This window comes from Micropterus dolomieu, linkage group LG03 (assembly GCF_021292245.1).
Source record: "Micropterus dolomieu isolate WLL.071019.BEF.003 ecotype Adirondacks linkage group LG03, ASM2129224v1, whole genome shotgun sequence".
Lineage (NCBI taxonomy): Eukaryota > Metazoa > Chordata > Actinopteri > Centrarchiformes > Centrarchidae > Micropterus > Micropterus dolomieu.
The window spans coordinates 20,070,830-20,098,050 of NC_060152.1; the positions used below are offsets into that span (position 1 = coordinate 20,070,830).

Below are 27,221 nucleotides of genomic sequence, written 5' to 3' on the forward strand. Positions count from 1 at the left end.
GTACTGAAGTCTTCACAACACAAAGAAGAGCCGTGCTCGCAGCGGCCACAGAGGAGCTGCAGCTTCCACCGAGAACTACCGGTACCGAGATGCCCAGCTCGGGATGGTTTCCGGTTAAGTGCGTAAAATGTTTGGACCGGGCGCTGGAAGAGGGGGGAAGTGTGAGGTGAGGAAATGACCGGGCTGCTAATTTTAAACTAATTTCAAAGGAGGAGGCGGAGAAGGGTGAGCAGGAGAGAGGTAATGGGGGTGCCGAGGTCCAGCGGGAGCAAAACAGCTACAGTGAGAGGGAAGATTTCTCTGAGACAGTAACCGAAGTTGCGCTCCAACTTGACCGGGTACAAAACAAGCCGGTATTGCTAGTAAATCGCACGTTCGTAATGCAGTATAGCGTGTAAATATGTTGGTTTTCTGCACATCCCTGGTGCCTTAGGGTGAATGTTTTTGTGCTCTCTTTTCGTCGAAATCACTGCTGCTGATTCACTACCTGAATCTCCATTTTCTACTGATCTCTGCACAGGCGTCCATGCTCAACAAAGGATGCGTTCGATCTGCGGGATGTAGATGGTGTGTGTCGATGTTTGTAATCGGATGACTGACAGTGGGATGCCTATAAGGTCTGTATGACGGTTTTTTTCTCCCATTATGACGCGTCATGTTGTGGGGGGAAAAAACATTTATAGGCCTCTAGAAACGCTCCCCTTGTATGTTATCTTGTCGTCAGAAAGGGGATGCTGCTTGAATCGGAAAAAAAGCTCAGTTTCCAAATCAAAGCAGATTGTAGCTTCACTTTTGAGACGCACGATTGCACAAACCCTTAAACATGTTAATGCAAGAGCTTCTTCCTCAAAGGAATAATTAGCTATTAATCTAAAATTTTGACAAATGGATGTGCTTCATCTGCATGTATTTAAAAAGCAAACATGACTACAATACCAGCAAAACAATAAATTCACGCATAACAAGTCGCGCCTTATTCAGTTTTTATTGTGGTGTTTTGTACAAGAAAAAACGTCGCACAATGCGTTCATTGACACTGCTTTTATTTTGAAATGCACGCCCGGAAGTTGCCGCTTGATCCTGCTGCGGCTGCTCTGACCCGTTCACTCATCAGCATCTCGAGTCCACTGGCGCGAGATCCGCTCGCGGAGAGGGAGGCAGCGGGTCGTCATAGAGAGCATCCAGCGCACATACGCGCTGGGAGTAATAGCTGTTTTAATCTGATGCTTTTCACGCGATTGACTGAGCCAACCTCTCAGGTAATTTGAATCTATGCCTCGGGAAAGAAGTAAGGTTAAGTAATAGTCAGTGTAATCTCGGCGACACAATTAGAAAGCAGTGTCTCATTTAGGTCTAATTAGGACATGGCTTGTTCGGGCAAAGATGGAAGACGTGATGCCCGTTTCGTCTTCAAGGCGAATAATGCGCGTGCATGACTCTGATATTAAAGTGTAAACCGGGAGAAGGTATCCTAGTAAAGCTATTTATCATTAATTTTACTCATTCTTGTGTTATTAGCCAAGGAGAGGGGGAGGGTGGATATTGTTTTGTTGTTCAAGGACATTATAAGATATTGGACGCTATCAGGAGCATACAGTGCTATTTATTCAGATAACAAGTGTCAATTCAAGAGTTAACACCAGGCTAACACACTTCCTGTCAGAAAACCTACTGGTGGTAGAGTGTGTTCTCAACAAGAAGTGTGTGCATGTGTTCATAATGATAGTCTTTATTCCAATGAATGTTAACATTTATTATATGTGAAACATACAAAAATTGGCACATAGAAGTTAGACCTCTTAGCTTAACAGTCTGTTCAGGTGCTTCCACCTCCCTCTTGAACCTACATCTCCTCTCCCATACAGCAACATGCATTTCCTCTGGTTTCATCCGCCCACGGCATAATAGCTCCTAAAGTTAATGTTCTCTTCTGAGGAAAAATGCTGCCTCATGGCTTGTGTTGGAGCTCTTTCCACTTCCCATTGGAAGCCACTAAATGGGCCATTAAAGAGGCAACCATGATGGTTAAGATGTCAGCTGAGCCTGATTGATTCGTTTAGACCACAGTTGAGACTGATGTGTGCCTGAGATTCCTCCGGAGCTCTCAGCACCACCACCAGGCAGCAGCTGATGGGGAGCAGAGGTGGATAAGCCTGGCTCTGAGCTGGAGATGCTGATAGTGAAGTGAGCAAACATATGTGCCATATTAATGGTTGCTGTGTATGATCTGTTACCTTGAATATACTAAAGATGCACTGTGGTACGTAATCGCCCCCCCAGTGCAGTCTTCAAACAGGTGAGGGGACACTGAGGAAGAAAAGTTTAGCAAAGGCGAGGAGTGTTTTTGGCTCCTTGTTTTAAAAAAAAAAAAAAAAAAAAGAAGATTTTTTTTTAAAGTGGGCCACTGGTCCCTGTGGTGAGTGATGCTTTTCTGGGGCAGGCTCGGCGATGACGCTCACCCGGCCCGGATTGGGAACAGACACCCTCGTCCATCCATTCCGGAGAGGGGTGTGGAAACTGTGCTCCTCGGATACACACTGCAGAAGAGAGACTGCAGGTCTGACTTTGCTTTCCAAACAGCAGCCACTATTTTTAATTTTTTTCCCCCTGATCTACACATCCATTGCTGATACCTCTCTGGAGCAGGCCTGTGAGTATGCCACAGCTCGGTCTGCCTGACTCAGGACCCGCTGGTGTTCAATCATTCATCTTTTTCGTTAGGAGTGTTACTTGTTAGGGAGCCTGTTTTGAGTGTGGAGTGAATGATTTTTCTCCACTGACTTGGCGGCTTTTCGAGCACAAAACTCAAGCCCTGGAGTGAGAAGCGCGCTGCTATTTAAAGATGGCATAACCCTGGCCAGCTGCTGCCATTTCCGCTCCCGTCGTAATTAAATCAGCGCTAGGAGAGTGCGCCAGTGAAGGGTGTGTGCGCTCCACAGAAAATTACACAGTTTCGACTTCTAGGCAGTCTGTAACAGCTACTCTCACACACCTGAATGGTGGCTCCTATTCCCGGTGTGTTTGTTGGACAGAAGCTGGGAAGAGGACAAAATCCCAGCCGGTGTCATCCTCCGTTAAGCTATGATACATGCAAAGGATGCGGGTTTGTAATGGGAGATTTCAAACAAGGTAGTTCATACTGATTGTGTACAGTTGTTTGCATGATTATAATAGGAGTAGAGATTGATGAGGTGGGGAGGTAACTCTTGATTCATTTATTTACTCCTCTGTCAGAATGTTTAAGCTGCAGTTGGGTGTTTATGTCACTAATTGGTCATGTGCGTGATGTCTTCTTAGATCTGTTTGCCCAACACTGTGAAGTGACTTGTGTTGGCTGTCAAAGCCTTCAGAAAGCTTGAGAGAAAATATCTTTCATGAGGGTGAGTGACAGCGGTCCTGCACAGTTTGGACAGACCTACACTTTCATATTGATCTGTTGTGGAGTGCAGAGAGGGTTAAGAACTCAAAAGGGAACTAGGCCATCAACATCCCGTTTTTATAGGCACAGATTGAGACTGGCTGTGACAGAAACAGCAAGTGAAACAGCAGTGCATGACGGTGAAATGGATCTGCCCTAGCCAGTTCTGTTTTATTCATTTTTTTTGGATCGTCTATCCTGTACTTGACATGCAGTGTTGCATGCTAGTGTTATGCATACATAACATGAGTCTGTGGCTGAAATGGTGGAAAATGTTCTGAGTAGTAGTAGTTTGTAGCTCTACCCCCTCACTGCCTCAACCAAAAAACAAAAAAAGATATTTTCTCTTTCCCTGGATAGAGCAAAATGCTCACCACTCAGCTCGATTATTTTGAGTCATCCAGCCAAGGCTGCGGCGCTGGACGGGAGTGTAAAAAATGTCATCTCCGACCACGGATACATCTGCCTCCTCTCAGTGGTGTTAGGGTTCTCCTCCAGTCTGTTTGTTCGGCTGTACTAGGAAAAGTATGATACTTTTTACAGCCCACTTTATGTGGTTTCAGGCAGGGTTATTGGCCTGTTTGATATCTGTTGCATATGCTTCTTCTTTTGACAGGGAAGTTCACCTTTGACCCTGCCAGTAAATTGGCCTGTAAGAGGAACGTAGAAGAATGCAAAAAATACAGAATATAATTATAAAGGTAGGAAAGGAAACCATTTCTGAGTTTACACTTCTGTTTTGTATCACAGTGTCGTACGGCCACACGTGTGCCTCACACAGACAGAGCTTTACTTACTACATGGCAGGACATTGATCATTGATTGCAATAATAGTCTTGTCAAAGGGCATCCTGTGGCCTGGACACCATCACACAGTGTAAAGGGGCCTTTGCTCTTATCTGGCCATTCATTGAAAGTAATGTTTGCCCGCAAGACAAGGATGCTGCAATTTGGTTAGACCAGTAATTCACTGAAATATAAGCAGATATGGAGCTCCATTAGACCACCAGAAGGATTACTTTTCAGTGAAATTCGGCAGCAATGTTGAGAGAAGAACTAAAGGAATTTTGCAGCATCGTTTAGAATTAAAGTTTGGGTCATACTCACTTTTTTTCCACCGCTGAGCTCTTTATTTTTCTTCTCATGTTGTTTGCTTTTTGGCTTCTCATGTGACGCCATGGTCTGTTTTTTTTTTGTTTTTCTTGATCTGCCCCAAACGCTGTGGCTTTCATAGTATTGCAGCTATTTTATAGCAAAGAATAAACAACTTGCAGTCCAGTTTGTAATGATGCTGTTAAATCTTGGGCTGCAACTAATGACTATTTTAATTTCATTATTTTCTTTCCTAAAAAATTTATAATTTCTGTAAAATCCCTGTTTATATGTGTAAAATACACATGACAATTCTCTAGATCCCATGCTAATGTCTTAAATATCACATTTTTAATGAAAAATGAACAATTTAATGAACATTGAAAGGCAGCAGATCATCACATTTGAGAAGCGAGTGTTTGCGATTTTTGCTTTATAAACAACTAAAATGGTCAACAAAACTGTTGCCACTTGAATTTTGTCATTTTATTGATTAATCGACAAATGGTTTCAGCAAGGGCGGCAGCTGATTATTTTCATTATCGACTTATCTGCCAGTTATTTTACCCACACAGCCCAAGTTGAGGTCTTCAAATGTCTTGTTTTGTCCAACCAACCCACAAGTTTAGATCACATCTTACAAAGAAAAGCACCAAATCCTAATATTTTAGAAGCTGGTATCAGCAAATGTTTCACATGTTTGCCTAAAAATCTACTCAACAAGTGGGTGGTCATGGTAAACATTATGATAGAACTTGTTGATTGGCCACTTGCCAACTTGGACTTTCCGTACAAACTAGTTAAGTTCTGCCCCAAGTGGTGCAACCAGTTTTAGTAGATGATTGTTACCAACTAACTAGTAGTTACTAAGCCTTTAGTATCGACTTTACACCCTAACTTAGGAGAGAACTTACACATAGCTGGTGCAACCCAGTGCAGATCTTTTCTAGTGTATCTGTCTAGGTTAGCCACCTTTTAATATCACATTGGCAAAGATGCTACTTTGTTTTATATATCTTTCTTAATTAAAATTAAGAAACCCTGTTTGTTAAGTCTATTTTTGGCATGCATAAATTGCCAACTTCAGGTACTTAAAAAGGTTAGTTTGTGGTTATGAAGTGATGCACTTGGCCGGCAAAATTGTTTAATCACATTATTGAAGTGTTTCGATGAGAGCGTTTTGACTTTTTACACAACCACAGGCCGGAGTGTATGCCAGGAAACTGTTCTCCCACGAGATTTTAACACTACCACCAGTGTGACGGTAACAGAAGTCGGGTTCACACTTCAGTCATCCAGTTCTGAGGATCACTGTAGCATCATTGTCTTTTTATAGATGGCCGCAGTAGTGTTCTGCTGTTGTCTACCTACTTCATGTTTTACTACTTGATGTTCTGACACACTGAGTGTTTCTTCTTTTTCATGTCTCTGTGGAAGGGCCTTTGTTGTCCATTCACACTTCTCTGGCCCGTTCTGGTTTAAATATGTTGGTGTTCTTTGTTGCGATGGTACGTGGCACCTTCACTGCTACTTGCTATGCTTTCTGTTTATGAATACCTATAATCCAATCTTCTTTGCTTTTCTTTATCAGAGGGGATAAGATGAGTGGAGCTGCCATCTCAAGCATGCTGGAGACCTGAAAAAATACTGCTAAACTGCTGCTAAGGACCTCAACCACCCCCACCACACCCATGACTTTCTCTAGTGTATGTCTCTACCTTTTTTATTTGCACAAATCATAATAATAATAATAATAATATAATACATAATCATGTTAAGGTGATTTATAATGACTATGTGACTATGTCACACACATCCTAAAAAGGCTAAATGTGCTAAAAGTATTTCAAAATGTAAATCACTTTGCCAGCACTTTTTAGAGATCAAAATCTAAAGGCCAGAGATTTTTTCTGTGTTGATGGGGGGGGACCCAAAACATTTCAGCTGCAATATTGTCCACTGTGACAACAGCCATGAATGCATAGTAGAAGGTAAAATATTGAATTGTATTCAGAATGACCAGGTAATGACCAACACTGTACCAGTTATTTCTAAAAGCAATGCTGACAATTTTAAATAACTAGCTTAATGGATAATCTAGTAAAAACATATCTTTACAAAATGATTATTATACTGTGTTTTATATGTGATTTCTTCAGCTAAATAAAAGTAACTACATATGGTTCAAACAGTTTTTATTGGGTTTATCTTTCCCAGATCAATCTGAGTTAGATGCTTGAGATACTTTTATAGTGGAATTGTTAATTAGTGCTTTTAAGGAATTTTATTGAAAACATTTAAGAGTCTCATGAATCTAAGACCACAGTGTTGATGATTTTTGGAGCATCACTTGCAAGAAAATGTTTGAGGTAAAAGCGAATAACTTGCTCCTGCTCCACTGATTTAACTTGGTGTGTCTCACCTCACATCTTAAACTGGTGCTGATGCTCTGTTAATCTGCTGTTTTTCAGGAACCGTTGATTGGTGTGCCTCAAACTCTGTAATGGAAAATCGTGGTGAGTACCAATCTGCTCGTTGTGGTTTGTGAAGTGCAGGGTTAATGCTGTGGAGAGAGCTGTACATCCACTGTGTTTATGGGGTCTGTCTGGCCTGTGCTCGCTTTATGAGCCATTCAGGAGTCCAGCCATACATCATCTCAACCTCAGGGCCTTATTGAGGATCAGTTTCCCCTCCCAAAGTTTTGCCTTTCAGGGATTTTCCCAGGTCGGCATAGGTCTGTGTGTTATGTGTGTGTCGGTGTGTGCTGAAGAGCTGGTTCAGTGAATATCTGTTGGGTCATTGTTTAAGTCACCCTTTTCTTTTCAAGTTTGACTTTGACAATACAAGTTGCTGTGTATTAAGTTAAAGCTGCAAGCAGCGATGAGCAGGCCCAAACACCTCCCGCTCGTCGGGGTGTGCTGCACCCGCGCAGCTGTGGCGTGGTACTACTTCCTTCAATTCAGGCTGTGCTGCATCTGTGTATCCGTTGTGTGCGTTCTTTCATTTTGAAGGGAGTTAAGCACAGCCGTTGAATAGTAGGTGGCACTATCATTGTAACAGAAGCATGGCATGTAGATGGTTACAGGGCAGGACTTGAAGTTAACACGGCACATATCACACAGGTGATGTGTGGAAAATATCTGACAATGTGTGGTTGATGTGTCAGTTACTACTTCAATTCAAAGTGGCTGACTATCAGTGGGTTTAAAGGGACAGCTCTCAAAAAACAGCTTCCTGTTTCATGGCGAGTAATTACTCGCAAGGCTCCAGCATTTAAAAAGTATTCAAAAGTTTTAAAATGTAACATCATTAAAGCATTATGGCTTTCCCACAAAATTTTTTATGATGGATGTGGTCAACCTGCTATGTGGAGCATATATTCCTCACTATGGGCATTTTTGTCCCTAAGGTGTTAGGTGTGGTAAAGAATTGAAGGTACCAAATCAGGTAAAGTTTGAAACATATCCTTTCCAAATGCCAGTACTTGGCGCTATCATTAGGACTGGATATTGACATGAAAGTCTCTTAGGGGTTGACACTGTGATTAGGGACAGATCTGACCATGTCTATCCCATTTACATACTATTTCCTTTTCATGGCGAATCATCAAAATTGAACGCCACGCCATGGACACACCGTTTGATCAATCAAAAAAAGCTTCGCAATTTAACATCACAAGGCCGTTAAGGTCACGCTTTCCACATTTAAAGTCGATTGGGTTAAAGCTCTCGGAGGAGGTTGTTAAAGTACAGAGCCTATAAACAAGGTAAGAAATTCAGTCCAATAGGGCCAACTTCCTGTTGGGTTTAGCATATGGCTCCAAGAGAAGTCCGGGCATTCTAAATGTGCCTACAAAATTCGGTAGCTCTAGTTGTAACACACAACCGGGGCTGCTCCTTTGAAATATTGTAGGGGGCACTATAGAGCCGTTTTTTCCAAACACATGCCCTTGAACAGTATCAGACAACAGAACACACCCATTGTGATGTCTGTGCAAGGTTTTGGGAGATTTCAAGCATCCTAAGCCTCTCAAAATTCATATTCCTGTTTCATGGCGAATAACGCGTTGCCATGGCAACGCCGTTTGACATTAAGTCACAAGCTTGACAACCTTACATCATCTAGGTCTTGAGGCTTTTTTGAGACTGGATCATCCTGCTTGGATGAGTACCGCAACAAATAAAACATGTCACTTCCTGTTGCCAGTAGGTGGCGCTTTCACTACGACTGGATGTAGATATTTTCAGGGCGGGACTCTTATCAAACATGTGAAGTTTGGGGCAGACCTGACCATGTTCTGCCAATTTACACAGTACTTCCTTTTTCATGGCAAATCATCAAAATTGAACGCCACGCCATGGACACGCCATTCAAAAAAAGCTTTGCAATTTAACATCGCAAGGGTGTTGGGATGGCACAGCCCGCATTGGAAGTCGATCTGATCATAGCTGCTGCTTTTAAACGCTCTCATGGCGACACTGATCCTTCCCTGTCTTGTAATCGCAGCAGCTATGAAGGAAATGAAAGTGTTAATCTAGATTATGTGTGTTGGTGGTTCACCACCACCTGTAGCTCTACAGTTCACCAGTTCCCTTTTGTAAAACTATATGTGCCACACAAAAAAAGGGCAATGACGGATGCCTGGACATACACAAAGCCATTCCTAGTGACTATCACTTCAAACTTCCTTCGGGCCACTTCATAATAAAAGCCCTGCACAGTTCTCGTTAATACAAGATACAAAAATAGACAAATATCTACAGGTGTTTTGTAAGTGTTGAATTTTCATTAAAGGAATAGTTTGACATTTTGGGAAATATCCTTCTTGACAAAAGATAGATGAGAAAATCTTGTACCACTTTCATGAAGCTACAATCACCACTTAGCTTAGCATAAAAACTGGATACAGGGAGAAACCGCTAATCTGCGTCTGTCCAAAGCCAACAAATTCTGCCTGCCAGCACCTTCATTTGTTTACCCATAAAATTAACGGGCACGGGGTTATGTGCCAGATGATTTTTTATTTTTATTAGTTGGCCAGGTGCAGTCACTTACAGGTACATTACCTTTGGACAGAGCCATGCTAGCTGTTTCCCCCCTAGTCTATCAAGACTCAGCAGTGACACAGAGCTTTATAGCACCATCTATAGTGTATGCATCTGCCCATTTTGGACGTGTATGTGTGCACCTACCTCAGTCTGCCTGCCCGCCTGCTGAAGTGGCCTGGCCCAGTCTGTTATCCAGGTCAGGCCAACAGGTTCTGGGCTCATGCGGATTGGCTCAGCTCTCTCTGGAAGCCGGCCCGGTGTGGAGGCTGTATGTGGGGCACAGGGAGAGAAAAGGAACGCTGTTGAACACATTAGCTCTCCATCTTTAGAAACCGCTCGAGATGCCGCCAAAACGCTCAGAAAACTCTGATCCGTCCAGGCATAGTGACACAGCTCAATGCTCTGGATTCCTCTGAGGAGCAGTTGGACAAGGTTTTCTGAAGACACACAAACCTCAAAAGGAGTCAAAGCGCTAATTCAGGAGGTCCAGTCCGCACTCCCCTTTTTTCTTGTAGTTAAGAGAAAGCAGTCTCTTTTCCTTCCTTGCTCTGCCTCTCTATATTCAAGCCCCAAATAGGGCAGCTCTTCTTGGCAAACATGTTTCAAAGTCATGCTAATGCCCCCAAGACTGTTCAAATTGCGATAAGAGACTTGGAGATGTGCATGAAAAGGTGTCTGGAGGCATTAAGAGAGGTGAGCAGCATGATAAACACCCCCGCTGTAATACTGAACAACAGTAGTAGTAGTAGTAGTAGTAGTAGTAGTAGTGTAGTAGTAGTAGTAGTAGTAGCTTAATATCAGCGTGCGTGATGGACATAGAAACAGCAGCGTGTTGTTCTTCCTATTTGTCAGATCGAATTATGATCCTTCATTCCACCTTTAACAAGTTCAGTGTCATGGTAGCAGCTGTAATTCTGCTGGGATTCTTCTCTATTGTTCATGTTCAAATGTTGAGAGGGAGCAGCATCTCGGACACACTTGGCCTTTACTCAGCTCCCACAAAACGTCTGTGATCTTGTCATGACTGAGGGCATTGATTTAAATTGCTCCAATTTTTGTTAACTCCATCCTTCAAATGCAGACTAAATTAAGGTTTTTGTTTGCCAGGTAAGACGCATTACTAATTAAGAAAAGCTTATGCAGATACAGTCTCTACCGCGGTCTTCTGTTCTCCTTGTCATCTCAGTGCTAGGAAGGCAAGAAAATACTGACACCAGTGTGTGAGGCAGAGGATTGTTTTCAGGGCACACAATGTGGTCTGAGCTCTGAGGTTTTAAGTCTAGTTATTATTTTTATTTTTTTTTTTCTCTGCGTTGGTTAAATCTTTTTTAATGTTTGGCTTGCATCAGAGTGTTGGGATCACACATGTCCTTGTTCTCTTGAGACCCACTGCACCACATATCATACATTACATTGTACATACATTATTGGATGTACACATTGCACCACATACCACAGCATACTCATCAAATTGAAAACATAACTCGTCCTTCTCCCAGGAATGGTAGGCATCTTTCAGTGAATGCTGACCTGTGCTGTGAGCCAAGGAGGGAGGGTCAGTAAGCGAAGGGGAGAGTGAGTCCAACTCCTTGAGGGAGGGAAGGTCTTAAGAAGATTGCGAGAGGGAGGGATGGGGGAAGGACTGAACTGAAAGGCGTAGAGGAGAGAAACGCAGAGAAGAAGAAAAGACATGAGACAGAAGAGACCAGTGGGACTTTGAAGAAAGAGAAAGGCAGGTGCAGCTGCTGATCTGTCCAGGGGTGGAGTGCACACGTTTCTGGGTGCAAGACAGGTAGAGGCCCCTCAGGGGCTGGATCATGGGACAGAGCCTTCGTGTTGAGACCCCAGCTCAGGACCCACAACAACACAACAATGGCGGTGAGTTTCTGGACTCACTCATGCAATCTGTTTGTACTTTCCACAGTTATGCATTCCTCAACAGCAACATATACAGCATGCAATTAGTTTACTATTCTTAAGGTTGTCATTGATTCGAAGCATAGAGGAGAGAGGAGTGTTGGAGATTGTATAATCAACTTTGTGCAGTGTCCTCTCTCTCTCTGCCCCCCTCCCTTCACTTTTCACCACAAGGAATGTTAAATCATTGGGATCATGTGGATGAATCTCAGCTGTGTTTTTACACACTCATGCATGTGTTGCGCACTTATTTTTTATGTTGGTGCACAAGACAGTTATTTCAGTTTTATTATGGGGTTATTAGAAATGGAGGTTGTGTCTGACTGTGAAAGGTTTTACATAAATTCCTAAATTTTCCCCCTTTGATGGTTGCAGTTTAAATGTACTGACCAAATTAATCTCAGCATCCCCTAATGGTATTTATTTGACTTACTGCTACTATGATCTTGGGCTTTAAATGGTTCAATGATTTTAGGCTACACAAGATTCCACAAGAAGCAAGCACTGTGATTATAACCTCTTTGTGCTCTCATTTAAGTAGATTAAAATTCATAATCTGGCCTGGCAAGGGTTGGGGTTATAATGATGTTGGAGGTATTTCCCAACCGTTGCACCCCGTGGAAGGGGGCGTCTTATGTAAGTGATCAGGATGGCTCGGCTAAAGGTCGGGTCCTTTTAAAACAATAATATCCTGTAAGCACATGCTCACCTGACCAGGCCTGCCGTGACTCATTGAATCATGAGGTTAGAGGGAAATCTGGCCTCCCTGGTAGATGTCTGAGAGTGGTAGGTGTGGCTTCAGGATAGGGGTACGTCAGAGGAACTCACACTCACACACACATACACCCAGTGTCACCAACCCCCATGTTTCCTGACTGGGATGCCTTATCTTGGCAGAGCTGGTGATTACAGAGCATGACTGTAAGAATTCTGGTTCTGGCCTTGTTCTGAATGGAAATATGTTTTGTATCGTCTAGATCTGTTAACAGTTGGTATATTAATTAGTTTCACTGGTGTCACAGTGTTGAACCTTGCTGCCACTGTGTTTCCATGAGCAGTACAGTGGACTGTGTTATTGCATGTGAGGGGAAGAGGTTGTCTTTGTTCTCGGTCATAGAATCAGGGTGGAGTGCCGTTTCCTCCCTGTGTTTCCAGGCTTCCCCCCCCCCCCCCCCCCCCCCCCCCCCCACAATTCCTGTACTTTTTCTCTCTTTGTAGCTCTTTTTTTTTACCCTTTACTCTTATTCCCAGACCCAAAGTCACACACAGCTGCAAGTGCCACCACACAACGGATGTCTTCTCACACTTAAAGTTGAAACAATGGCATGTTGGATAGTTTTTCTCTGTATCTGTGAAGAATTATTTTGAGTGGATCCACAGATCTCTTGGATGTGATAATTGTGTTGGATGTACTGTATTTTTTGTCTTTTGGATTTTTGGTGCCGGTGGATTGACACGCTTTAAGATCAAGCATCGCTGGCTAATGGATACGTCTGCCAAGGATATGGTCAGTCATCTTTTTCAAAAAGGGGTCTGCTGCATGGGCTGAGTCCTCTGCGATCGTCATCTCTCTGCAGTGCTTTGGAGTGTGCAGGCCTGGCACAGGCAGCTCTTATCCTGCTTCACTGGCTTCAGCTGAGCCACTGTGTCGGGGGCTTCTCTGACAGAGCAGTCTGCTGTGTGAGAATCTTAGTTCTGGTTCATGGGGAAGCTGCCTTAAGCAATGCTTAATCTGGATGTTATGGCAGCTGGTCTGAATCCTCAGATTTCTACCACGCCAAGATAAGCTGGATTTCCATGGTGTGGACATGTCCCTTGAACCCGGACCCTCCTTGCTGTAGTTTCAAAGAGCTCTCTGCAACTTGTCTTTCTGGCATTTTCTGGTGGGATATATACAGGACAGTTGATTTTGGGGTTGCCGAATGCTCCGTGCTTTCCCATGGCATGCTGTTTCAAGTCCCGCCACCATGGAAGCTGGACACTCAACACCCCTCTTCCAGGTATTAGGTACTAGTGTCTGTTGTTTTAAAGGCTTGTCAGTAATCTAACTTTTCAGGATAACAGCGAAGCCAAATCTTTGAATTGGCAGTAGTGCATGAATCTGAACAGCTCTGATTTGAACACTTTTGAAAGTTTTTCCGACTGTCAGGCTTTTAAACACTGTGTAAGCATTCAGTTCAAATTTTACCCTGCCAGCAGCATTGAGGATACCGTGTGGAGTAGCGGTTAAAGACTCTGTCCTTCAGCTGCAAAAAGTGGGTTTGAAACCTGTGTCAGCAACCATCCACCATGCTAAAATGTCCCCAAGCAAGATACTGAAATCCTGCCAGCTCGAGGGGCGCTGGTCCGTAGCTAACCCTGATGTCCCTGCTGTGTGTGTCAAACAAAGAGTCAGTTTCCACTCAGGAATGATATTATTGTTGTTATTATGTTTCTATGTTCAAGTATTGTGTGACAGCATATTGTTATTGTTGAATCGGACTGCAAGGCATTATTGTTTTCGAGACTTCCTGTGTGTGTGCATGGACCTGGATATTTTAAATCGGACCCTATTCTCTCTCCACTGGTAAATATTATGTCTGCTGAGTACAGCAGCTGCAGCCTTGAAAGAGCTAATGTTTGAAACTCTCTCTGAGCTCAGCACCCTGTCAGTTGGCCTGTCAATCACGTAACGCAGAATATGTAACCACGACTGCAGAATTCCATTACATGGAGTACTTTAAGCCTTAATGGCATCTTGTAACGACCGGCGTTCTTTAAAATGTTTCACTTCTTGATTGTTGGCTGTATGTATAGTATCACAACTGACTGTTTTTTTTTTCTGCTAATGTATGACTGCATCCATGTGTGAGCCCCTCCTCTCTATAGAGGCAGTGAGGGCTGAAAGGCTGATAAGGCACCAGTCTCCATCCTCCCAAGGAATGTGAGCACTTGACAGTGAGAAATCCTGGCTGAGTGCCAGCATCAGACCTCTCTTGTTAACTGTGGATATGTGGAGGAGTCTATGAGCTCTCAGCATCACCCTGCCAAAGCACACTCAGTCCCCGAGAACTAGCAGCTAAAGATAATAACAGCCGTAATGAGCATGGCCCTCTTTACACAGGCAGCAGATAAGCTCAGTTAGAATAGAAAGATTCTATACTCAATCATTTGTGTCTTGCACAAATCTTGTTCAAAGTGTTTATATTTAATTGTGGCTTTTATTTTAGATGATGAAGCTGAGCAGCACCACAGCACTCTGGTGGGAGAGGGGGGCAGCACGGGGGGCAGCACCCCTAAGCGGAAGGGCAAGTTCTCTACCCTTGGCAAGATCTTCAAGCCGTGGAAGTGGCGGAAGAAGAAAAGCAGCGAGAAGTTCAAGGAAACGTCAGAAGGTTTGTGGTGTGAACTCATTGTGTTTGTAGCCTTTCCTAAATTTTTCAGTGCACCTACAATAACACAGTAGGCTGCAAACAAAACATCCTGTTGACTGCAGCGCTCGAAACTTTAATCTTTGTATTATGAGGTCACACGCCAAATGTGACACATTTTTACTGCAGTAGTGTTTCCTCGTGGAGATCTTGTGTGTAACAAAAATTCTGCTTATTGACGGCAGAGCTGGAGAGAAAGATGTCGACGAGGCGTACGCGGCAGGAGCTTATAGAGCAGGGAGTGCTGAAGGAGGTCCCGGACAACGGTAAGAGTGCTCCTGTGATTCATCATGTCTGCACAACGGTGTCTGTATCTGACAGCAGTGGCCCCTTAGGCTATCATGCCCCCACAGACAGTACAGTTAAGTCATCAGTACGTTTATAGCACCATCCACAGGGCACATCATTCTCTGCCCATTTTGGACATGTATGGTCCTCCTAACCACCAGGTGTCTGACATATTTAAAAAAGGCAAATTTACTTTCACCTTGCTGTTTTTTCAAAGTAATGTAATATCTGTTTAAAATGGCATGCCATTCTCCAGAGCTGAGGGAAAGTGGAACGAATTGTGCCCTGCAGCAAAATAGCTTTGAGAGGGGTGTGTGCAAGCGCAATGCTGGCCCCACTGTTGCAGAAGCCCATTTATTAAACCTACAGCTGCTCCTTCATCACACCAACAAACACAGACTCTGTCTACAGGGCTTGGGTTGATAGCACCTTCCTTTTTTACTGTACAACAGGGCTGCAGCTAAAGATGAAAATTTTCAGTTGATCAACTAATTATGATTAATAGATCATTAAGTAATAAATCGTTTGATCACTAGGTTCAAGAAGGAGAATAAAGTGCAGTTAGAATAAACTACCAAAATATTCTACAATATCAAACAAAGACATTTCCAGTATAAAACATCTTGAATAATTTAGCTTGAATAAATATTTAGTATTTAGTTTTCTGCTGGCGCACTTGCTTGATGACTGAGAATAGTGCTATAATTATGTGTTACAGCTGTGCATTCACCAATGTTCTTTTGTTCGACTTTTTCAGATACAGATACACAAACCCTGAAGCAGCCCTACGTGAAGAACGGCCACACTCTGCCTGTGAGCGCTGGGGTCGGAGGAGGTGGAGGAGTCGTGGGCAGTGGCAGGAGCCCATGCAACCAGGGCAAACCCCCCTCAGAGTCGGACTTTAGGATGAACCCTGCCTGGCTCACCCAGCCAGACGACCGCAGGGGCCGCTCTCCCTTGGACGGAGATCGGCGGGGAGCTCCAGGCTCCAGGGGCATGGGACTGCATGAAGACGGTTGGAGAGGGGGAGGGATGGGGCCTCGTGCACATGTTGAGGGCGAGTGGAAGCCTAACATGGTCTGGCAGGGCCAGATGGAGGAGGGCAGACGCGGGGGCCGAATTCATCCCGACGACGGGCAGAAGAGGCCCGGGCTGCAGAAGGCCCCATCAGAGGACGGCAGGAGGAGTCGGCCTGCGGAAACGGACTGGAAGCCTACTCTCCCTCGACATGCATCTGCTGAAGAGGGAAGGGCCTGCAGAGGTGAGTCATTTCCAGCATTTTTCCTCCTGCCATCTGAGATTTTGAAAAGCTGTAATCATAAGATCCCTGTTGAGTTCTCCTCACTGTGAGAAAGTCGTACATGTTTGAAGAACAGGCAGGCAATATATTTTTTTATACTCCTTCTTGCTGTTGCTCTCCTGCTTATATGCTTGTCCTCCCAGATATAGACAGGCTCCTGTCAGCTCCCAGGGGCCCTGCTCCAGCTCCGCTTCTTATTCAGGAACATGAGGGAATAGCTCGTCCTCTCTTCTCCTCTCCTAATTAATGTGGCACGATCACTATACCCATTATTGCCCTTAACGCTAACACCGTCAGCTCAGGGATAATTGGTGAAGAGCCACAGCTAATTGATTTTACTGAAACATTACGCTTTGAGAAATAATGGCGTTTTTGGATGTTTTTAGATCTCAGTTGACCAGTTATCACTTATCTGACACAGGTACACAAGTATGTCAGTAAGATGAGAGGTAACCTAAATGATCCACTTGTGAAAGTTAGGTTACAGCAACATAATCCTATTGAAAACGCCAATGCAGAACTATTGTTAGAAAAGAGAGAAGTTTTCTATCGACAGATTTGCTTCGTGTGTCCCTCTTTCCTCTTTCTCACCTTGTATTTTCCTTTTTTTTTTTTTCTCTCCGATGCTGCTTTCTCTCTCCCTCTCCCACTCTCTTTCTATCTATATCACATCTCCTGCTTTCTGTCCTCCTTTTCTCTCTCATCTCTGTTCTTCATGCTCACTTCCTCCTTTTCCTCTGGATTATTTCCTCTTTGGTTACATGACGTCACAGTGATAAAAGCATGTCTGTAAATAAATAGCCCTGAACTTCAGAGCTGCAGCTTTGAGGAATGGCGCGGGAGCCGCAGCAGCAGCAACAGCATTGGCAGCACTGCTCGGAGGCTGCATTGTGGTGGGCAGGGGGAGGTGGGTTTTGGTGGTAATTGCAGCCGCCTACTCTGTTTATCTTCACAGCTGATCCCTAGATAATGCAATTCTCAAACAAGTGCTATCACAGAGAATGCTTTGAGTGGTGAAGCAGCAGAAAATGGCTCAGTGCTAATTCCCTCAACTGAAACATTTATAGGCGCGTTAGAGACGTATTTCATAATTGGATATTACTAATTCAATAATGAAGAGATAAAAGTACACTACACCGCAGCGGGACACAGATTTTAAAGTGTTACTGGAATTGTATTAAAATGTCTCAATCTCAGTTGAATGGAGCACTGTAGTAATTTTGGTGGAATTAACTTTTCTTATATCACATGTTGTCACCGTACTGTGTTTTCACAGAGTCAGACAGCCATTTTGTCCCTGACCCAGAAGCCCTGCGGGACACCCTGCGTGAACCTCTGCCACCTAAACAGACCGTCATGCCTCCAAAATGGCTGATGAGCTCCACCCCTGAACCTGGCTGTAAGGGTCCACCTCGCACCCCGTCCAACCACCCCACAACCCAGTACCCCTCTCCTTCCGCCCCCAAACCTGTTCGGTCCATCTCGTCTGCGGGTGCATCCACTCAGCAGTCTTCATCTGTAGCGCCGACCTCCACCTCTCAGGGCACCAAGCAGCCCCCTGTGCCCCCACCCAAGCCCGTGAACAGGGGCAACGCCACCATGCTGGGTAAGTTCTGCTGAACTGTGAGGGTTCCTGTTAACAGGTGATGATGGAGGGTATCAACAAGATCACATGCAGCCCACACCAACTGTCACAAAATTTACTTTATGAACACTCTAATGTCTGCTCAGTTAGCATGGAGTTTTCCCTCTGGCGAATACAATATGCACTTTTATGAGTCCGTGCACAACTGATGGCAAAGAGAAGACTTCAACACAGCACACAAACATACACTATCACATACACACACATCCTGGTAATGATGTTATCTGAACAGCTTGAGCAGCTTTTCCCCAGCTAATTACTTATTACGCCTGGACTATTTTTGCTGCGACTTTTCCCCAGCATTTTACACTGTGAAGATAACTGGGACTCTTGTGGCTGTGGAACGCTGCTTGCACAGATGCAGTGTACTGGTTGTGGTTGTTGTTGTTGTTGTTTTCTGTGGCTTTCGTCTCATCTGGGATATTGCCTTAATTCCCACTCGGGCAAGACCATCTTGGATTCATTTTAATCTTAACAGCAGATCTGGGGCCTTGTTTATGAAACTGCGTAGGATTCTCGTCAAAAGGTTGCATAGGACGCAAATTTCGATTTATCACACGCTGACTTCCCTTTATAAATCACAGTTAACTCGAAAGTTGATGCACGTGAGCGAGCTTCTTGTCCAACCCTTTTAACACCCCCATAGTTACCAATAGTCAGCGAAACGCCATTAATAATTACTGACTGCATGAAGACAATGATGGCAAATTCTGACAGAGATAAAATAAATTTTACCCAGAGTGAAGTTGAAGTTGTGTTGGGCAGATTGAAGCAGAAGATATCATTTGGTGGACAAAAGGCGCACACGAACAGTTTAAACCACAGAGGAAAGGGGAGCTCAAACGGACCTTGACCCCCTTGATGAGCGGCCTGCAAGAATGAGAATCCCTCCTGAGTAGCGACCAAGGTAGAGGGACACTCAGATATACAAGACGCACTGGATGATCCAGGTATATAAATTATATTCCCTTGTTTGAATAAAAGTAAACCAAATGCATTCAAGTTGTGCTTAAACATTTATTTACGCAAACAAATTAGACCTTTTTTATTGTTTTTAGTGGCTGCGTGTTCCAGCGGGGTCGTTGTTGCTGCAGCTGAGCAGAAACTGACTGCTCCAAGCCCCGGCGTCTCCACAGCACCTCCTGTGTCTCAACTCTCCAGCAGCCGTGTAGATGCAGTTCTGCAAATGCAAAGAGATTCCCATCGACTCAATTAATGAGGCTGCAGAGGAGTTAAAAAAAAATACGACTTGTTTTATGTGACATAAGCTGTACACTGGAAGATGAACTGGAACTAGTTAATAAATAGTGTTATATTTTTCCATACCGTGTTTTTTTGTTTGTTTGTTTTTTTACACAAGAAATGCATCACATTCGCACACAGGAGCACGGTATTGGGCTCAAATGCCTGGGGATCGGGCAACGAACACGCAATAACAATATATGAAACTATGCACTCATATTTTCTTGACTGAGGCATTAAAAACAAGGCATCTGTTTAAATGTAATTTATCCTACTGTTCACCTTATTTCTGAAAATAAATTTTGTAGCACGCCAGTATTAATTACAGATCAAATGAAATAGGATTCACGATTCAACTTATTCGAGGAGTTCTTTTTCAAAAACAAATCTCTTTTTGTGTGTATTATCCTAAATCATGATTTTTGGTTTGTCCAGATTATCTATTAAAAAGGTGTTTGTTAATTAATTTTAAGGATGGCTTTTATCTGTTTTTGCAAGCAGTTGTAGTTTAATACATTAGAGATACATTTCTATTTATTTTACACAATGGTATCAATGGTTCAAACCGTTTCATCCTTCTGCCATCTGATTCACAGTTTATCATTCCTCCATCTGATGGTCATGTGAAATTCAAATGGAGGGAAAATATTAAAAGATTTCCTGTTGGTTGGCTACATTGAAACTATATTGCTTTTAATTATTGGCAGGTTGAGGGAGAATACAATTATAGGTAGACCAAGAGTAGACCAACCAGAAATCCAAATTAGAGAACAAAAATCTGTTAATGCAGTTTTGACATTTTAACAAAATTGTCCATGAAGTAAAAGTAAAGTAAAGTTTTAAAGTAAGTAAAAGAGGAATAGTTTAACCTTTTTTGGAAATGCACATTCTGAAGTTAGATGAGAAAGTCAGTACAACTCCTATCTTTCTGTTAAATATGAAGCTACCTCCTGGAGGGTTTTTTTTATTTATAGTTTTTTTTATGCACTAAACAAGATACTGAGTTCTGATAGACAGGTTTCGTTGCCTTCAGCCATGGTCAGCCTAGCTCTTCCCTGTTTATTTAGCTAAGCTAAGCTAACTCGCTCCTGGTCGTAGCTTCATACTTAACAGACATGAACTCTTGGCAAGGAAACAAGCGTGTTTATATTCCTTAGAGAAGGACGAACAATAGTACTTTAAGAGGATGGTTGAATGACAGAATGATGAGCATTTAGGGCAACAACACCTCTCCCTCATAGTACACTCTATCTGTACAACAACTTACACAGTACCACCATGTTCCTGCATACATTAAACACTCCAGCTGAAGGCCTCCGTCTCCTCCCTGTTAGTCTCCGCCCTGCAGGGGGGAGAGAACGCTCAGCTTCCTCTCTACTGGTCCTGCTGGAAGCGAGAGTGCGACTACGATGTCTACCTGTCCCTGCCCGTCTACCTGTGCCGGCGGGCTGGAGGCCTGCGCTCAGGTAAAAGGATGCCCCCCAGTATCTTTGTGGCCATGGTGCCCGTGTCTGGAATGCCCCCCACCCCTCTTCAGAGTCTGCGTTCTTCATCGTGTCGCGTCCTTTCTAGCTGCCAACATATTTTCCCCCAATGCCTATAACTTGTTAGTTATGTAAGAGTCGCATGCACATAATAAGCCAATAATGAGTGTGCTGGGTGCTTTGTGTGTATGAGAGACAGCTCCTGTGTGAATGAGCAGTTGAACGCTGTACTTATTCGGCATGTGAATAAGGGAGAGCCTTTATCAGGTTCCAGCTGTGGCCTGCAATGCATCAAGTGAATTTAATAGCACTAATCCACTTAGCTTTTGATCAACTGGGATGGATGGGTGGATATGAATGGAGGGGCGAAAGGGTTCTAACACATGGGCTTAACTTAATTTGGAGAGGAAGATATAATCCAGTTCTGTCTAGTCTACTGCATGTTTCAAGTCTGGCAGCCATCTCTGTTTATCCTTCAGTAGCACGGCTATGGCTTTTAAGATTGATGTGGCTTTAAAGTTGTTTAAGAACTATATAGCAAATATATATTTTCATGTGCATGCAAATAATTGGAGGGTTTGCATCTGAGCTTTTTGTTTAGGAGCTTTTTGCACTTTAAAAGATGCCAATAAACAAGGTTTGGAAGAGCGTATAGGCTGGGTGTATCTTCACCTCTGTGACCTGGGGCACATGCTGCACTCTGGTTTGTCAGGGCAGCGTGTGCATTCATGTTGACGCAGCTCCTGTAATATGCAGTACTGCTCCGTCAGACATGTAATCCCAGTATTTCTATTTATTCATGTGTATTCTGTCATGTAGGGTGCATCATATATGTAGAGCTGATGCATGTGCAGTCATGTCACAGCGGCAAACTGGATAGAAAAATAAAGCACTTGGTAGCAACTCACTCGCAGGCCTAAGCTGTAGCTATTTTGCTTTATGATTGGATGTTAACTGTTTTGTTTCTTCCGTTTGCAGGTGACTTCACCCAAGCCGCCGGCGGTGCCAGTCTTGTGCCTGCCAAGCCCTCTCCACCGATGCCTCCTAAGAGGACCACACCCATCACCAAGCGCAACACAGAGGACTCCACTGCTCCATGCCATCCCATCAGCCCCTCACCGCTTTCTCTGGAGGATCACAGCAACCTCACTGTGGGCTTCCAGCTGCCTCCCCCTCCTCCCTCCCCTCCCCTGCCAACACACAGACCACCGTCTCCGCCCCGCCAACACATACACAGCCACCACCTCCACCATCAGCACTCGTACCCCCACCCACTGCCGCAACCTATACCGATGCTGTTTGACCCACCGAGCCCGACCATTGAGTCGCCTCAGCGCCCAGCTCCTGTCCCGCTGCATATCATGATCCAGCGAGCCCTGTCCAGTCCCGGCCCGGCTCAGCCACATCCAGACGGGTCACAGCGTGCGCACACACTGCTTTTCGAAACCCCTCCAGAGTACCAATCAGATCGTGGTCGCCCCCTTCCTGTCAGCATCCAACCACTAAAACTGTGAGTTTATAATAATTTAAGGATGAAATGAATTTGTAGAACAAAGGTATTCTTTCAAGACAAAATCACCAGTGGGATATGTCTCCTGTTGAGGCATGTTCTGTTGACGGTTGGATATATACATTTTAATTTGGTGAAACTAGTTTAAAACATGTCAGTCTTGCTTAATCTGTATCCATAGTGTGTGTGTGTGTGTGTGTGTGTGTGTGTGTGTGTGTGTGTGTGTGTGTGTGTGTGTGTGTATATATATAGATTTATTTATTTATTTATTTATTTTCCCTTTCCATTAGACCTGAAGATGACTACTCAGAGGAGGAAGAAGAAGAGGAAGACGATGAGGAAGAGGAGGAGTATGATGGGGAGATCCCTCAGCCAGAGCTGGAGCCGCGGAGTCGGAGATGCTTCGTCGGAGACGCGGGTGTTTGTGTCATCCCAGGGGGAAACAGCAGTGAGGAGGAGGAGGAGGAAGAAGAGGAGGAAGAGGATGAGGAAGGAGAGCATGACATGCATGGGCAGGACAGCGACTCAGACGGCTCTGTGCGTTATAAAGATGAAGATGAAGATGAGGAGGATGAGCCCCCACTTAGTAAGCATAACCATATTTTATGAAAAGACAAAAAAGAGTTTTGTAACTCTTTGCATGTTTTTTTTCTCCTCCCCAACTGAACACATCTCTGCTTGGCTTTTGTCCAGGTGCCCTGGCCAGCAGGGTCAAGAGGAAGGACACCTTGGCTCTGAAGCTGAGCAGCCGTCCCTGTGCCCCAGAAAGGGACAGGTTTACCCAGGAGAGGAGTAGCAGAGACGACCAGCCTCCAGGACAGGCCGGCCTCACCTGGCAGAGCAGGGAGCAGTGGGAGGCCATCCGCACACAGATCGGCACTGCACTCACAAGGTAAAGACAGACGTCATGATACTTACATGTGTATTCCATTTCCTTTGTCTCCTAACTGACAAGGGTGAATGTGCATTTTCTGAAGAAATCAGGAGATCATTTCTTGGATCTTTGTCCTACTTACTGCCTGAATGACAAAGTGGTGAAACTGTGTAAAAATAGTCCTGCTCTTTTTTTTTTCTCTTTTTTTCCCCTACTTCAGGCGACTTAGCCAGAGACCTACTGCTGAGGAACTCGAGCAAAGAAACATCCTTCAGCGTTAGTATCAAGATTCTTTCCTTTTCACCTTTTGTTATCCATTACTGAAGTTTATAATGCCTTCACAAAAAATAAGGGATTCTGATATGTGTCTTTTTGACTTGTTTAGACACATTTTATTGTGAGCTTTAACAAACATCACCCCAATTCAGACTGATGATTTGTCAGTGTCCTGTGCTTGTTTATCTAAATAAATCCACACTTTTGAGCCAGGTCTTCACAATGTGCAAAATAATAACATTTTATACATGCAGTAATAGCAAGAATGTAAACTTGAAAAGACTTACTTACTGTTCAGATGTCTAATTCTGGAAACTGCTTTTACTCTACCTTCAGTGAACATCAAGCCAGGCTTTCATGCAGCTTCTATATAAAGCTCCCTCTCTTTTTTATTTCAGCCAGAAATCAGGCTGACAGACAAGCTGAGGTTAGAGAGATCAAGCGGCGGCTGACCAGAAAGGTGAGGCAACACAACCACAACAGACATGTGTCTGATCATGTATTTGCTGGATATTAAACAAAAACACAAAAACTCTGTTTTAGCTGAGTCAAAGACCCACAGTTGCAGAACTACAGGCAAGAAAAATCCTGCGGTTCCACGAGTATGTGGAAGTCACAGATGCCCAAGACTATGATCGGAGAGCAGAGAAGCCATGGACCAAGCTGACTCCTGCTGACAAGGTACCTGCTCAGTTTGCCATCTCCAGCGAGCACTTAACATACCCAATAAATGCATCCAACAGATCTCCCTGTAACGGATATTATGTGTTTCAAAGTGTGATGTTTAGCACGTGTTTTCTTTTACATTCACATTGAACTGATCTCTTTCCTGTTGTTTCATCTAGGCGGCCATCCGGAAAGAGCTCAACGATTACAAGAGCACTGAAATGGAGGTTCATGAAGAGAGCAGAATCTACACGAGGTATACCTTTTATCTGTTGGATCTTGGCATTATAATCCTTCAGATATCAGTCCTGGTTGCATTGCCCGTGGTAACCGTGGTAACCATGGTAACGGCAAGTCCGTTGTAATACTACAGCAAGTACTCTTGAGTTCAGCTACTCTGTCAGAAGTACAACAGAAGAGCAGCTAGTATATCTGTTTAAAGCACAACCAAATGAAGTCATGTTTTTAGTTGATAATTGCCCTATTTCCATCGTCCAATGAGCATACGGGGCGAGTAGTTTTCAACACCAGGCTAAGTAAAAGAAGTTCATTACCTTGCCAAGAAGGAGGTGTGCAGCCTGTAACTCTTCATTCAGCTCACTGTGGCTTTTATTTCTTGTCCCATTTCTCCCTGCAATGTTTAAAACTACTGAAATACAGAAAATGACTTACATCTTGTTTTGTCGCCGCTTCTTTGACAAAGGATTGCTGTGAGCTCTGACCTCTGTGACACATACATTGTGTTTCCTGTGACTGCTTCACAATAAAAGCCACGTCGTGTTTCACCTAAGCACTTTTAATGTGAAGCAGCAGCAGAAATGTTGGGTTTGCATGAGCAGTAACTTATTGCAGCTCTGATACACATAAACAGGTGAGACTGATAGCAGTGAGATAACATTAAAAAGAGTAACGGATTAGTTTCCTGTGGATCCCTCCTGCATGTGAAGGCAAATTTAATCCAGCACGGGAATGGTGGACCCTGCCATTAACGATGGAAACTACTGTATAGTCGTAATTACAGAATGTAAATATACTGGGGGTGCTGTTAGCTCACTTGCTACATTTTGATCACCATGTACGAGGCTCATCTCTCGGCCCTTTTGCTGCATGTCATCCCCTATCTCTCTCCCACATTTCCTGTCTCTCTTCAGCTGTCTCTGTCAAATAAAGGCAAAAAAAGCCCCAAAATGAATGGAAATATGTTGAATGGCTGTTGCTGAAAAACCTAAATTGTAACACTGTAACTGTAACTTTAAGCAGAACATGTATGTCTGTTCATGCCTCATGAGATCTCTTTGTTTTGTTTAGGTTTCATCGGCCTTAGCATCCCTCCTCTTCACGGATAATGAAGCACTTAAGATATCTGTGTGGCAAGAAGCTGCTCCCTATGCAGACAGATCGCCCTTTTACCTTTCCCGAATGTAATGTACAGATTATCAGGGAAAGCCTGGAACCGACTCAAAACAAGAATGCTTCTCGCTTGCCCTCCATCGCCCTCCCTCTACATTGCTTTCACTAAATCAAGGTGGTGATGGTGGTGGGTGAGGATCAGATGCAGTATTTCTCCCGGACGACAGGGGGAACCACGTGCCAATGAAGTGGAGAAGTGGCAGAGGACCTACAGGGCTAACTCTCAGTCTGCTGTTATGTGGTACCCCTCAGGGACTTGGATCTAGTTACAACCTTTAATGCGGCCTCATTCTGTGTTGCCTTTTTTCTTCTTTACTGTATATGGAAAAGCTAATTCATCTTGTTAATGTCATAACATATGATAATAATAATAGTAATAATTATGATGATGACTTATAATACTCCACACAGTAATAATAGATAATAGAGACAAACGACTGAAGTGAGAGCGGGCTGGAGGATGAAGACTGGGATATTCTGTTATAGGACTGGACATCTCTGGGATATTGTGTATGTTTTCTATAAATTGTGTACAGACTGCTATTATACCTTAGAATGGAACTTGGAACGATCTAATTACAAAATATTCTGTAATGCACAAGATATTTTATATTGTAATTTTGATCACATGGGTAGTGACAGCTTTTATTTGAGCCTTTTTTTAAATTTGGCTTGCCTGTATTTATGGTTGTGATGTGAAGTGGCCATAGGATACTGGTTTTCATATTACTGATTTCTGCATGAGCCAAGACAGAATCCAATGCCATTGGATCTGGATAATCTCTCTTCATTTATACTTTTTTTTAATGAGTTTTTGTACTTCCCTTTAAAGATAAAACATGCAATGCATTCTGTAGCCATTTCAAATAAGGTCATGCTAATAGAGTCTATACTAAGAGTTAAATGTAAGTTGCTGTGAGTGTAGATCAGGGAATTATCCAAAAAATCAGAAAACGTATAAACGGTCAACAGGGAGTCATTTTGGCTGGAATCTTTTGAAACTGCAGATGTGTTTTATCTTGTATTGTTGTTTGGCCAGTAGCTTACAGGGTTCTCTATGCTGTGTACAGGTTGAGATAGGTTTAACTGATACTTGTGTATATCTTGTCTTCCTTTCATTTGAAAAGAAATTTTAAATATAAAAGTATTATAGGTTGCTATTTTTTTAAGCACAGAATATTAGTTAATGATTAAATGCTACAAGAATGGGAATATGAAATATGAAGCCTTTTCTGTAAAACTAAGTTCATTTTTAATTGAATGTGGAATTGTATGGACTGACAGTTTTCTTTTTAATTGTAAATAGTCACATCTGGATCTAATTAAAAAACCTTACAATTCCTTAAACCTTTTGTGCAATGACTCTGCACCTGGATCTTTAATCAATAGATCTGTTACCTATTCATTGTGTTCAGGTTGAGATTGGTTGAGAACATTTAAATTGGCACCTCAAAACTAAGAATTATGGGGCTGCAGCAACACCTGCTGGTAGGGTAAGTTTTTATCTATCTTTGTAGGAGCTAAACTTGGTGAGGGAGGTGGTTTTGGATGCATCATGCACAATGAAAGTGTCTATAAGAACCTTGGAATATGTGTGGTATTACAAATGGACGTTTCAAACGTTTAAAGCTGTATTTTCTG

General features: G+C 43.4%; 1 protein-coding gene across 15 annotated transcripts; it reads left to right on the forward strand.

The window, feature by feature from the left end:
• Window positions 1-54: 54 nt before the first annotated feature.
• phactr4b (phosphatase and actin regulator 4b) lies at window positions 55-26,921 on the forward strand. 15 transcript variants are annotated; one of them, XM_046044784.1, is made up of 18 exons: window positions 198-338; window positions 521-617; window positions 4,035-4,119; window positions 6,102-6,216; window positions 6,982-7,026; window positions 14,685-14,849; window positions 15,071-15,151; window positions 15,931-16,434; window positions 17,750-18,079; window positions 20,695-20,826; window positions 21,823-22,354; window positions 22,645-22,940; window positions 23,048-23,246; window positions 23,449-23,504; window positions 23,903-23,964; window positions 24,048-24,185; window positions 24,350-24,426; window positions 25,479-26,921. In XM_046044784.1, exons 5-18 carry the CDS (start codon window positions 7,014-7,016, stop codon window positions 25,492-25,494), a joined length of 2,601 nt encoding a protein of 866 aa, XP_045900740.1. In that variant the 5' UTR covers window positions 198-338; window positions 521-617; window positions 4,035-4,119; window positions 6,102-6,216; window positions 6,982-7,013; the 3' UTR covers window positions 25,495-26,921. The 15 variants fall into 15 exon arrangements, with proteins under 15 accessions (XP_045900744.1, XP_045900742.1, XP_045900746.1 ...); XM_046044786.1 differs by lacking the exons at window positions 198-338; window positions 4,035-4,119 and adding an exon at window positions 150-166; XM_046044783.1 differs by lacking the exon at window positions 4,035-4,119.
• The last annotated feature ends 300 nt before the right edge of the window (window positions 26,922-27,221 follow it).